The 12,216-nt window shown below is 31.2% G+C and overlaps 1 protein-coding gene across 2 annotated transcripts in view; it reads right to left on the reverse strand.

Annotated features, from left to right (window-relative positions):
• The window catches only part of LOC101242248 (dynein heavy chain 2, axonemal-like), a 48,145-nt gene that overhangs the window by 21,796 nt on the left and 14,133 nt on the right, over positions 1-12,216 (reverse strand). The window contains exons 29-48 of one of the 2 annotated variants that reach the window (XM_018812324.2): positions 12,051-12,127; positions 11,187-11,373; positions 10,682-10,820; positions 9,997-10,157; positions 9,566-9,710; positions 8,894-9,030; positions 8,488-8,598; positions 7,899-8,087; positions 7,058-7,200; positions 6,609-6,759; positions 6,075-6,255; positions 5,419-5,546; positions 4,717-4,869; positions 4,349-4,474; positions 3,585-3,803; positions 2,624-2,878; positions 2,070-2,207; positions 1,710-1,868; positions 877-1,029; positions 469-560 (exon numbers count right to left, since the gene is read on the reverse strand). In XM_018812324.2, coding sequence (XP_018667869.1) covers positions 469-560; positions 877-1,029; positions 1,710-1,868; positions 2,070-2,207; positions 2,624-2,878; positions 3,585-3,803; positions 4,349-4,474; positions 4,717-4,869; positions 5,419-5,546; positions 6,075-6,255; positions 6,609-6,759; positions 7,058-7,200; positions 7,899-8,087; positions 8,488-8,598; positions 8,894-9,030; positions 9,566-9,710; positions 9,997-10,157; positions 10,682-10,820; positions 11,187-11,373; positions 12,051-12,127 — 3,044 coding nt within the window. The remainder of the gene's footprint in view (positions 1-468; positions 561-876; positions 1,030-1,709; positions 1,869-2,069; positions 2,208-2,623; positions 2,879-3,584; positions 3,804-4,348; positions 4,475-4,716; positions 4,870-5,418; positions 5,547-6,074; positions 6,256-6,608; positions 6,760-7,057; positions 7,201-7,898; positions 8,088-8,487; positions 8,599-8,893; positions 9,031-9,565; positions 9,711-9,996; positions 10,158-10,681; positions 10,821-11,186; positions 11,374-12,050; positions 12,128-12,216) is intronic. The other variant, XM_026838491.1, reaches the window with a different exon arrangement.

Consider the following 12,216-nt stretch of genomic DNA (forward strand, 5'->3'; position numbering starts at 1 on the left):
TCGTAACGAACTGTGTCAACAGTGGGAACCATGATGCGATAGAATGGAGCACTAATAATAATAATAACAACTTAAACTTTTTTAATTTTTTAAAAATATTTTAACTAGTTAAGGACCAGGTTTTTTGATATAATAATAATAACTTTATTTGTCTCTTCAATTACGGTTGCGAAGATTAAAACATATTTTAAACGAAAAGACAGGATATAGCAACAAAATAACAGTTGTTAAAACTTGCTTACAGTTAAAAATATATTTACATTTAATTGGAAAAAAATCAGCGTGGTTGCTACGCCTAATGGTTAAGATTTAAAATTAAATGTTATAGTTTTGTTTAATGAGGCTTATCTGAAAATAAGACTACAAAAATCTTTTCTCTTATAAATATTATGAAGAATACACTAAACAATTTGATTCTTTACTTTTTCTTGCAAGTAGTATTCTGTCATATTAGGAAAGTAAACTTACTTAGGTGGATATCTCCATCCTTTTTGAAGTTTTTCCTCAAAGTTCACCCATGTTCTTGATTTTGGATCCACATAATATTCATACACCGTGTCCTGGATTCATAAACATAAATCATCCAAGTAAATGTTAAATTTAAAAACAACATTTTTGTTTTTTACCCAAAGATATTTATTTTGAGTTTTTAATTTTATTATTAAAACAAGCCAAGTTAAATATACTTAACATGTAATATTTTAGTGTGTTACATTCATTTTAATCTTCATATTTTTTGGATATATGAAAGCTGCTGGTTAGCACCAGCAAACACATTTTGTGTGTAAACCTGATTGATTTTTCCACAAATCCACAAACAACACTATGTACTATGTACAAATATTGTAGATGCATACCAGCCACAAACACCCTCACCTTGTTAGGAAAACTTCCATCAATCTCCCGAAGATAATTATCGACTTTCCTCCTTCCGTCTTCATCCACAGCTGCTCCCACAGTCCAGATGAGGGAGAAGAGGAACCAAAGTTCCACCATTCTCGGGAAGTTCTCACTATCACCAGGATTTACCTGAAATATTAAGGTTATTGTTAAAAAAAGTAGATTTTACAATTTATTAAAAACCAATTATAAAGTAGATGTTACAGTTTGTTATTAAAAAGTATTAAAGTGGATATTAAGATTGATATTAACAAGATTAAATAAATTAATTGTAGTTAAAGCTGAAAGACTTACATGTTAAACTAAGTAATTTGACATTTTAGCACTTCCTTTATTATCGTTAAAACTTTAAATTTATATCCACGTTACCCTGTTCTTTTGTTATTTTGTATTTAAATGGTTAAATACTGTCCAACTAATAAATTTAAAAAAAAAATCAACAATTGTTTTTTTGTGTTGTCACCAAAAGTAATGCATTTTTTTTTCTTTTACATTAACTGCTTTACAGATAATCAAAAATATGTTTTAAACAACGTTTTACGTGGTATAAAAAGTACTTTCTGTTGTGGGTAATCCATAAATAATATGTAGTTATAAAGGTAGTAAAGTATCATATACGTAATAGCAATAGTTATAAAATCCGAACTGTATGTAATAAGTTAATAACAATAAATAATAACAACTTTATTTGTCTTTTTGATCACTATAATAAAGATTTAAAGATATAACTTAAAAAAGACAGGATACAAATAAAATCATAATGAAATTTGATGTAATTCTTAAAAAAAAAGTAAAAGTTCCATACTTACACCATTTTCCGCAGTTGCAAGTGTGTCAAACAAGTTACATAGAGATCTTATTCCATTCAGCTCAGGTAGTGGAACAGGTTCTTTACAATTGTGTTTCTTAAACTCAAGTACTTTATCTATATACTTGACAATTAATTCTTGCAAGATTGGAACAATATCCTGCAACAAAACAAAATATAAAACACAAAATAATTATAAATTGTAAATAAATGTTTTAAAAAGCTTTTAAACTTATTCAATGTTGTTCATTTTCAAAAATAGTCATTTATTAAACTCTACATTTGTAGTAAAACTTTACTAAAAAAAAAAACAACAAAAACTAAAAAAAAAGTAAAAAAAATAAAATAAAAGTAAACAAACCTTGGATTTTTGTTGTAGCCACGACGCAATAAATGGTTTGTATCCAAGATCAACATAATCAAAGTAGACCATACCACATCTACTAACAGTGGCTGGTGATGCAACTGATAAATCACCAACTTCAAATAGAAGAGACACCTTTTATATAAAAAAAGAAAATAACATTTTTTAGTTTTTTTATTTGTGGAACTTTTTATAAGTTAGTGCAGTGTTAGGGTTAGGTCTAAAATTATAACTTTCAAGCAATCTGACTTTTGAAATAGAAGATACAATACACCTTTATATAAAAGAAGAAAATTTTGATTATGTCTTAATTTTATGTCTTAACATTGTTTCTATTTCTATTTTAACCTAACCTGTTTAAATTTTAGTAAAAAGTGTCAATTTCTAAGTTAGAACAATTTAATGTATACAAAGATAAAAAAATAAAAATTTTTTTTTTTTGGGTCACCCGAATAATTTATCAGTTCATGGCCATGAAGACATTAACTACTTTAGCTAAACAGATTAACATGTCTATGACCCATTCAGCTGAATTAATAAACAAAACTAACCTGATCAGGCATGCTCACTCTCTCTCCGTTGATCAACGTCAAGACTTTGTTATCGTCCATGACTGAGTTCATGCTTTCAATCCACAATGTGTCCACTGGCCCATCAAACACCAACCACTTTTGGTCGGGCTTCTCATCAGCGCACGTGTGGCGCATAACACTCGATAAAACACCATCCGTCCATTCATTGGTACTGAGGTCAAATTCTCCATACAGCTCGCCCAGTGATAATGCTTTTGGGTTGATTGGAAAATCCTGTAAAGGTATTTACTTATTTTTTTGTGAAAGTATTTATCTAGAGTAGGGTAGGGGAAGATGAGACACCTTCCATTCTGTTTTTTGTACCCTTTGGTAGTAAACAAAAAACATTTAAAAAATTAAAAAAAAATATAACCTACGACACCCATAGACTGTAGTTAATTGTTAAAAACAGTAAATATTGTCAATGGTTCATATCTTTTTTGTTTAAAAAGGTTAAGTTACTATGTATTAATGCATTGTATTTGTTACCATTTGAAGCATGCTGTTTTAAATTTAACAATAGGCATTTTGATATTAGTTTGTATTAAATAAAATCAACATTGCTAATTTGTTTTTTTGTTTTTTTTGATACTGATTATAAAATAACATATGCAACCATATTTTACCACAGTTATATAAGTGGGCATAAATGTCTTAATTAACCACAAATAAAATTTTATATAGTAGGGTGGGGGAAGATGGGACACCTTTTCATTTTGTTTTCTCTTTCCATTTGGAAGTAAACAAAGAACATTCAAAGAATTATGAAACCGTATCCTTACGACTTCCACAGACCATTGTTAATTCTTTAAAACACGATCAGGCTATTTGGAAATTATGTGTTAATGGTGTCCCATCTTCCCCCATCCTACTATATATATATATATTAAAAACATAATGATTTGCAAAATTAACTAAAACTTATCAGAAATCCACCAACCTTGACGAGAGTAAATCCAGCAGCTCCATTCTTTTTCATTCTCGTTAAAGCAGCTTGTAGCATTCGCCATGTGACCGATTTACCGGCCCCTGATTGGCCAACGATCATGACGGAGTGACGTGAGTTTTTCGTCTCAAAAAGTTGAATCACTTTACTTATAATATGAGGATCTTTCTGTAGTTTGTGCTCTAAGATCACTTTGTTGATAGTTTCAATTAGCTGGATGGGAATTTAAATATTTATTACAGATTTATTATGATAAGTAAACCTCTACATTTCCAATGTCCGTAAACAAACACAAAAAAATAAAAATTCAAACAAAACATAATCATACACAAAGTTACGTGGTAATTAGCTGGATTGAGGTTTAAATTAATTATTGCATATTTATTATGACTTTAACAAAAACAATAGAAAGCAAGTATGCAAATTATGACAAGTAATAAAGTATGTATAATAGTGTATATTTATTGTTTTATGTTTGAAATTTAAAAACAATGGTAATAAGAATCAGTTACCCTCCACATTTTCATTGTCCGTAAACTGACACAGAACAATAAAAAACAAAACACAGTCATACCCAAAGTTACGCGGTAACGCGTATGTGGGCACTAGGTCTATAAAACAAAACAACTGTGTTGCCTAGCCTCCCTCCCCCACAAAGATAAATAAGTGGTATTCATATAACTCACATCCGCAGAGAAACTTCTATTTTAAGTCATAAACTTAGGTTTTTAGTTATTTGCTTATATTTTTAGTCATACCTTGCCGTAATCAAAGGTGGGTGCTTCCACACCAGGGAATAAATCTCCCACAATGCCGTTAAACAATGGAAGATCGACGGCCGTCAGTTTTGCGTTGTTCATATCTTTCATGGCAAGAAGTAGAATCTAATTACAACAGTAACATATGTTAATAATAGAAATAAGTTATAATTACATAAAAATTTCCCTAAACAGAATCTTTATACCACAAAACCTATTAAAACAAGTTTTTAAATAAAATGCCAACCATTAAATTTATCAATATAAATTTCTGAAAATGAAATTAACGAAAAGTAAAAAATTAATAAAATTTATTTTTATTTGGCCAAGGTGTTCTAGCTTCAACAAAACCCAGTAAAACATCTGACCTCCTCATCGGACATATCCGGATTTGCTCTCTTCTTCCTCCCAGCATATCGCAGGACTGACACAAGAGCACGAAGTCCGAAATCATAGTGATCTTGCTTTGATAGTTGTTGAATTGCAAGCGAATACAAGGTGTAGACTTTCTTTGCAAGTGGCTAAGAAGATGAGAAAAATTATAAAATTGAAAATAACAAAATACACAGTAACTACTAACTAGCTGTATATGAAATTTATTAAATTTTTAGAATAAATCCAAAAACGATTTTCTGCCATTTTAATGTGGTTTGTTGTTTAATGTAACTGAACAAATGTAACTTATCTTAACCTCACATGGCCGGAAAACGACATTCATTATAAAAAAGATGTTTATACACCTCGTGCCATCTTGCGATTTTCCAAGCATGCTTCTTTGTGGGTGATTATTTTTGGGGGATTTTTTTTACTTTTTTGTATGTATGACTGATAATTTGTACAACACATTAGTGAACACTGGGTTGGAGCAATTGCCGTTAATTGTCTTGCCCCAGGACAATTAGGCCAATAGTAACAATTTTAAAACTGTATCCTTACGACTTCCAGAGACTGGTTTTACTTGTTTAAAACACGGTCAGGATTTAGATAATATGCGCTAAAGGTATCCTATCTTCCCCCACCCTACTATACGTTAAGCGAAGTTTTAACCAAGAGTTGGAAAATCTTAATACCCTGCAGTTTCCAAATCCTTCACCAAACAAGATGATTTCTGAAATGAGATTTGAGTCGGGCACCACCATGGCTATTGGTCGGAACATGGATTTCAAGTTGTCTGGTAACTCAGTACGACCAGCATATCCTAGTGTGAAAACATGTTGAAAATTGCGTAAAAAATGCAAATGAAACGTAGGGATTGTACTACATTGAAGTATAGTTTAGAAAGGTGATCTTGTAGCAAACAATTGATGTAAAGTTTTTATAACTTGAAAATAATTCAACATAAATGGCTTGTTTGTCTACTAGGTGTAGCGACCACACTTATTTTCTTTCAACTAAATGTAAATATGTTTTTAATTGTAAGCATGTTTTAACAACTGTTGTTTTGTCCCTATATCCTGTCTTCTCGTTTATCGTAATCGAAGGGACCAATAAAGTTATTTTTATTAAGTTTTATAACCTAAAAGTTTTATCTGTTAAATGACAAGCTTTCATCAGGGTATAAACGTTAACCTTACATGTGTTACTTGACAAAAAACCTGCTCTTAAAAAAAGTATTAGAAAAACACTTTAAGAAAAACGTAATCAAGGGCTTCATAATAATATAGTGCAGATGTATGAAAACAATGATTAGTTTTTAGTTTACCCATAAGTAAATATAGTTGCTAACCTGGGTTCATTGTAATGAAAATGCCGCACGACCAAATCAAGTTAATTTCTCTTCCTTCAAACACAAACCGTGATTGTCCGGTTGATAAAGCTGACAATATTGATAGAATTTGTTGCGCAACAACTGACAATACTTCAATGTTGATTCTGTTGAACTCATCAAAACAACCCCATGCTCCTGTCTGGCAGCGGGAAAGAAGTTTTTACAAATATGAAAAGTAACTGAGTAGCGAAGCAAATATAAATCATACATTTAAAGTAAAACAATAAAAATAGCGGAAATGAACGATGTAATTAAATTGTGAATCAATAATACTTATTTTACATTGTCTGGTGGGAAAAACTGTAGCTCAAAACACCGTGGCTTCTTGTGTGCTCTGTACTTTAAATTCACTATTCTCATTCGATAAAAAAAAATAACATAACATCAATAATACTTATTTTACACTACAGTGTTGGAAAACTCTAGCTTAAAACACAGGTAACCTACTGCGTGCTCTGTATGTAACATTAAAAGAACTCATTATATGTTTACCTGTGCAAGACCACTGTACATTCTCCCCATGCTCTTGTAGTCCAAACCTTCAGAGCAATTAACCACAATGACATACATTCCAAGCGCTTTTCCCAAATCTTTAACTGTCTCAGTTTTCCCTGTACCTGCAGGGCCTTTAGGGCTTCCACCTCTGCAATCAAATATTTCAATTTTATATTAAGGTATAACAAATGGATTATTAGTTATATTAAAAAGAAATGTTACTTTATGGGTAACTAGTTTTTTTTTCATTTTGTTTATGTATGGCTGATAATTTGGACAACCCATTAGTGACCACTGGGTTGGAGTAATTCCCGTTAGGCGTCTTGCGCAAGGACCCATAATAAATAAATAAAACCCCATTAGTTCCCAACAAACAAAGTGATAAAGTTAAATATACAGGTCGTAAAATCGAAATAACAATAGAAATGAGCAGCACACACAAACACCTGTGCAAATGTAATGCAGTGGTTAAGGTGACGTAACATCGATCAGTGAGTGGAGTAATTACGAGTCGACCAGAGTTACCGAGATATTCGTAACCGTATTGAAACTGGGTGTTGGTTTGTCTTACAACACAATCATCTATATCCTGTAAACAAATTGTTGTGTTTTGAACTGTTTTTTTATATATCTATAATAATTCCTTAGTTTAATATGTAATCCATAAAAAAAGTGGAAAAATAAACTTAATAATAAAGTGAACTTAATAATAATAAAAATACAACACAATCATCTATATCCTCTAAGTAAAGTGTTGTGTTTAAAACTGTTTTTTTTATAAATCTATAATAATTTTTTTGTTTAAAATGTAATCCATAAAATAAGTGGAAAAGAATAAACTTAATAAAATAACCTCAATAATACTAAGGGTACAATAATACAAACTGGAAAGTTTATACTAAAAAAACCAAATCTTTATTCATTACATCATTTTTTGTTTTAATTATTTCCCATTCCGTATATCCGAAAAATTAGAGGTACATATATTTTATCTATCTATAAAAATTCACTGTAGTAACAACAATTGATATTTATGTTATGTGAACTACCCCATATGCACAGCTATCTATACATCTATATCATAACATAATTTTTATTTATCTTTTTAAAAACTATAGTGAAGATCATACCATTTAAAGAACAAAGAGAAAGGAATCAACAGCAAAACAACAGTTGGTAAAACATGCTATGAATAAACAGTGTGGAAAAAAGTGCCAGTTAAAAAACATGGCGGTGGCACCCAACATATTCACACTACGTTACAAGTTATTATATTGCGCAGTATACCTTGTCCCAATACACACGAAGTTGTTGCAACCATTCAAACGCAGTGACGTCATTAGTTCCAGTTTTTATCAACTTATCGATGACATCACGAGCGTGAACCTCTATGGTTACCAAAGCAACAACTTTCAATCGTTGGTTTTTGTTCAAATTTCCTCTGACGGCTTCAGAGTATTTGTTCAACATAGAGACCTTACAAAATAATAATTATAACCCATGACGAACAATATTTCGAAATTTTACTCAATTTTTTTGGAGAATTCGTTTTGCGTTTTGTGATTAAAAGGAAAATTAAAGGAAATTATTCTTTAAACCAGTATTGGAAACACAGGCTTTCTCAGCGCAGGACACTTTTTTTGTAGACTCACTACAAAAAGTTTTGGAGAAATGCATAAGCTTATAGAGCTGAGTGTTAGGAAAATACCCATTTTCGTATCCATTTACACGTAATATAAGATATTAGCAGCTTCAAATGTATGTATTATTCTATTTTACAGAATTTTTAAAGATCTTTACAATCGGGCAGTCTTTTACAGTTCACCAGTTAAAAAAACTACACAAACAGTTTTTAAAATTACAAATGGTAGTTAACCTGTTTCTTTTTCACACTCTTAAGAGCTTTCTTGTCTCCCCTCTCTTTACATGTAATTAAAGCTTTAATACAATCAGCTGTCCATTGAATTTGACTTGCTGTGATCACAGGCTGCATAGGAAAAATAGGAACACAAGTTTAAGTACAAAATATATAGTCTGTGGGGGAAGATGGGACACCTTTAGCACATATTGTCCAAATATCCTAAGCGTGTTTTAAACAATTTACAACGTTTTATGGGAGTCGTGAGGTCACGGTTTTATAATTCTTCAAAGGTTCTTTGTTTACTACCAAATGGGATGAGAAAATTAAAATAAAAAGGTGTCCCATCTCCCACCACCCTACTATATTTACATATCCTACTTTGGTTAATGTCAAAATATTGTCAGGTTGCAATAACTCCTACCTGTCCCGGCCACTCTTTGATCCATTTATCTCTCTTACTGATCATCTTCTTCAAAGAAAGCCTTGTTTGTTTAAGAACCTCCTTCAATGTCCACCTCATGGTTTGTTCAACATCGCACAACCATGCCTCCACTGGACCTGAGGATTATCATTACATGATTGCTTTTGTTTTAGGGTTTAGTTATTGTAAATTCGTAAAAAACTGACAAAACTATCATAGGCTTTAATATCCAAAAAAAATGCAAACTCCAAATTACTGTTGTTTTACTTGAAAATAAACTAAATGTTGCACTACAGTAATGTTTCTACATACCTAAATAATTTTTTTTTCATTTGTGCATGTGGATAAAAAGAATATTTTTTTGCACACTTTTGTTTCTATTTTGTTTTTATACTTTACGTATACTTTTGTTTCTATTAGAAGTTTAACCTAACTAAAATAGATGGCTTGTTTGTCTGCTAGGTGTAGCGAACTCGCTTATTTTTTTTCAACTAAACGTAAATATGTTTTTAATAGTAAGCGTGTTTTAAAAATTGTTGTTTTGTCCCTATATTCTGTATTTCAATTAAAATATTTCTAAATCTTCGCTACTGTAATCGAAGAAACAAGTCAAAGTTATTATTATTGTATTAATAATAATCTTTCCAATTGTGCATGTGGATATAAATTTACCTTCTAAAATAACTGGATTCCCGAATTCGACATATTCTCCTTCACACGAATACATCCCCGATGCCTCCATCTTATTCCCGTGCCCAACCTTCTTCATCAACAGTGACTTGATGTTATCAAAACATTTCTTCAAGTGAGGTTGAACCTGAAGGGAAAAGCATAAAAATTGAAATGTTTTAGGAAGTGTGAAAACAAGTGAAGTAATTTAGTAAAACCAAACCTTTTTGAGAAAAAATTAATCACAAGAAACAGAACAGATCGCATAAAATAAATTAAAAAAATTAGTTCAAAAAATGGACTTTTCCTAATACTGTATAACATAAATGGTTGTTTATACATGCCACATATCATGGTAATAACACCTACGCTTTACTATAAACTTGGTAATATTTCAAAAAAATGATTAAAAAACAAATTATGCATAATCTTACAGCTTCTGGATTCCTAGATTGGCCAAGAATTTCAAGCAAATCGTCGTTTGAAAGGAAATAAAATCGCGGAAATATTTGTCTCTTTGTCTCAAGGTACATATCAAGGGATTTCTGAATCTCTTCAAGTTTGGTGTTCATGTCATTGAGGACCTCAAGTAAACCTAATATCCAAGAAAACAGATAATGTTACAACTGGATATTTCCAGGTTTCAATTACAATTAATTATTTGAAATCCTAGGACTTAACAAATATTATAAAAACCTATTGACCCTCTAGTAGTAAAACGACTGAAAGTAATTTTTATTATTAAATAGTGTGTTGTGCCTTCATACACTTTGTGCTTAATTAAAAGTTAACAAGCTTGCAAAAAAGGTTTTTATCTGTATGACTGGCAATTTTAGACAATAAAGACATGCATGTCTACAGCATTAACAGAAGTTAGTTTGGACTAGTTACACTACGGCTATGTTGCTCTAGCGACAGTGGCAGTGCTAAGGGCTGGTTATGTCAAAAAAATTTCCTTACGACCTACACCTCACTACTTCATTTACATAAATATTTTGCTTTTAAATACTGTTTTCACCATTGAAATATTTATCAGCATTGTTAATGAAATCTAAATTACATTTTGATAAAAAAATGTGCGAAAGTATGATAATATAGTTTTTAGTTGATTATAGCAACCTGGATGGTGTGTTCCTCTCTTGGCGTTGTTATCTTTGTTTAACCTCGTCATGATCACCTTCCACTTACTATTAATATCGTCAAACTCCGCTGATTCACGAGGAAGTTGTTTACGAATATCCTCACCGAGGAAAATATTCTGAAATTTGTTTCTTACATTATAATTTCAATGACATCAGCAAATTACAACTAATTAAATAATATATATATATAATATAACCCGCAGAAATTTTGCCATTATTTATATCTTCATTTGCAAGTTGTAGGTTATAGCATTAATTAACATACGAATTGTTTTGCAGCCCGTGAAGTAATAAACTTAGAACTACCAAGGTATTGCCCGATATTACACCCGCGAATAAGGTCCAACTATTGCATTACCATGCATCTGAACTAAATTATGTTTACATGCTGCACTCCCACGTAAATTCAAAACTCTATGCCAATGCATAAACATACAAATAAATAAACTACATGAAAATAATCCACAGCCAATAAAAGTCACCTCAAGGTACATCCACTGTCGTTGTACAGTGAGTATCATCTCTATACACTCAAGTATAAGTGACAAGGCTCGCTCCCACGTATCAACAACTTTCTCGAAAGCTTTCACAAAGCGCGACGCCTTCATTGTTGATAGTGTCACCTGGTGATCTTCAAGTTGAAGGAAAATTTCATCCGTTCCACGCAGTCTGTGGGAAGATGATGTTATAATAATAATAATAATAACTTTCTTTGTCTCCCTCGATTACGGTAACGAAGATTTGGAAATATTTTAAATAAAGAAGGGTATAGCGACAGAACAACAGTTGTTAAAACACGCTTATAGTTAAAAACATATTTACATTTAGTTGAAAGAAAATAAGCGAGGTCGCTACACCTAGCGTAAAAACAAGGCATTTATATTTAATTATTATCAAGCTAAACTTCTAATAGAAACAAAACTGTGCATGAAGACACAATTCGTACAATGGATGTCTTAGAGCAGTAAGTAATGACAATCTGTTTTTCATATGTGAGGATACAGGCAAGAATTTTAACAACATAGTTTTATTAAGCAGAATATTTGGCTCCATAAACCTCGCGCATGCTTGACAGGTATGAGTTACTTTGCGAGTGAATTGTTACATTTGCTGCTACATTTTCTGTATAGCTGACAATTTGGTCGGCCCATTTGTCTCCACTCAGTTGGAGCAACTACTGTTAAGTATCTTGCCCAAAGTTATGGATAAATATTAAATCAATAAGAATTTAATATTTCCCCAACAATATGATCAATATGATTAAAATTGTTTAGCTATACTCTTTTTTAGGTAATTTTTGTTGTTACTTAGATGATACACTTACTTTTTTTAATAGACAGACTTACTTGAAATGACCTTTATCTTTGTAAGTGGTAATATCAAGAGTGACATCTCTCCAAATATTTTCAATGCCAGCGAGTGTCTAAAATATAAGTTTCAAACACATTTGTAACAAACACATTTAAATAACATTAACATAACCAGATGATTGTTCTGCAACACAAAGAATAA

Source organism: Ciona intestinalis, chromosome 1 (genome assembly GCF_000224145.3).
Source record: "Ciona intestinalis chromosome 1, KH, whole genome shotgun sequence".
Lineage (NCBI taxonomy): Eukaryota > Metazoa > Chordata > Ascidiacea > Phlebobranchia > Cionidae > Ciona > Ciona intestinalis.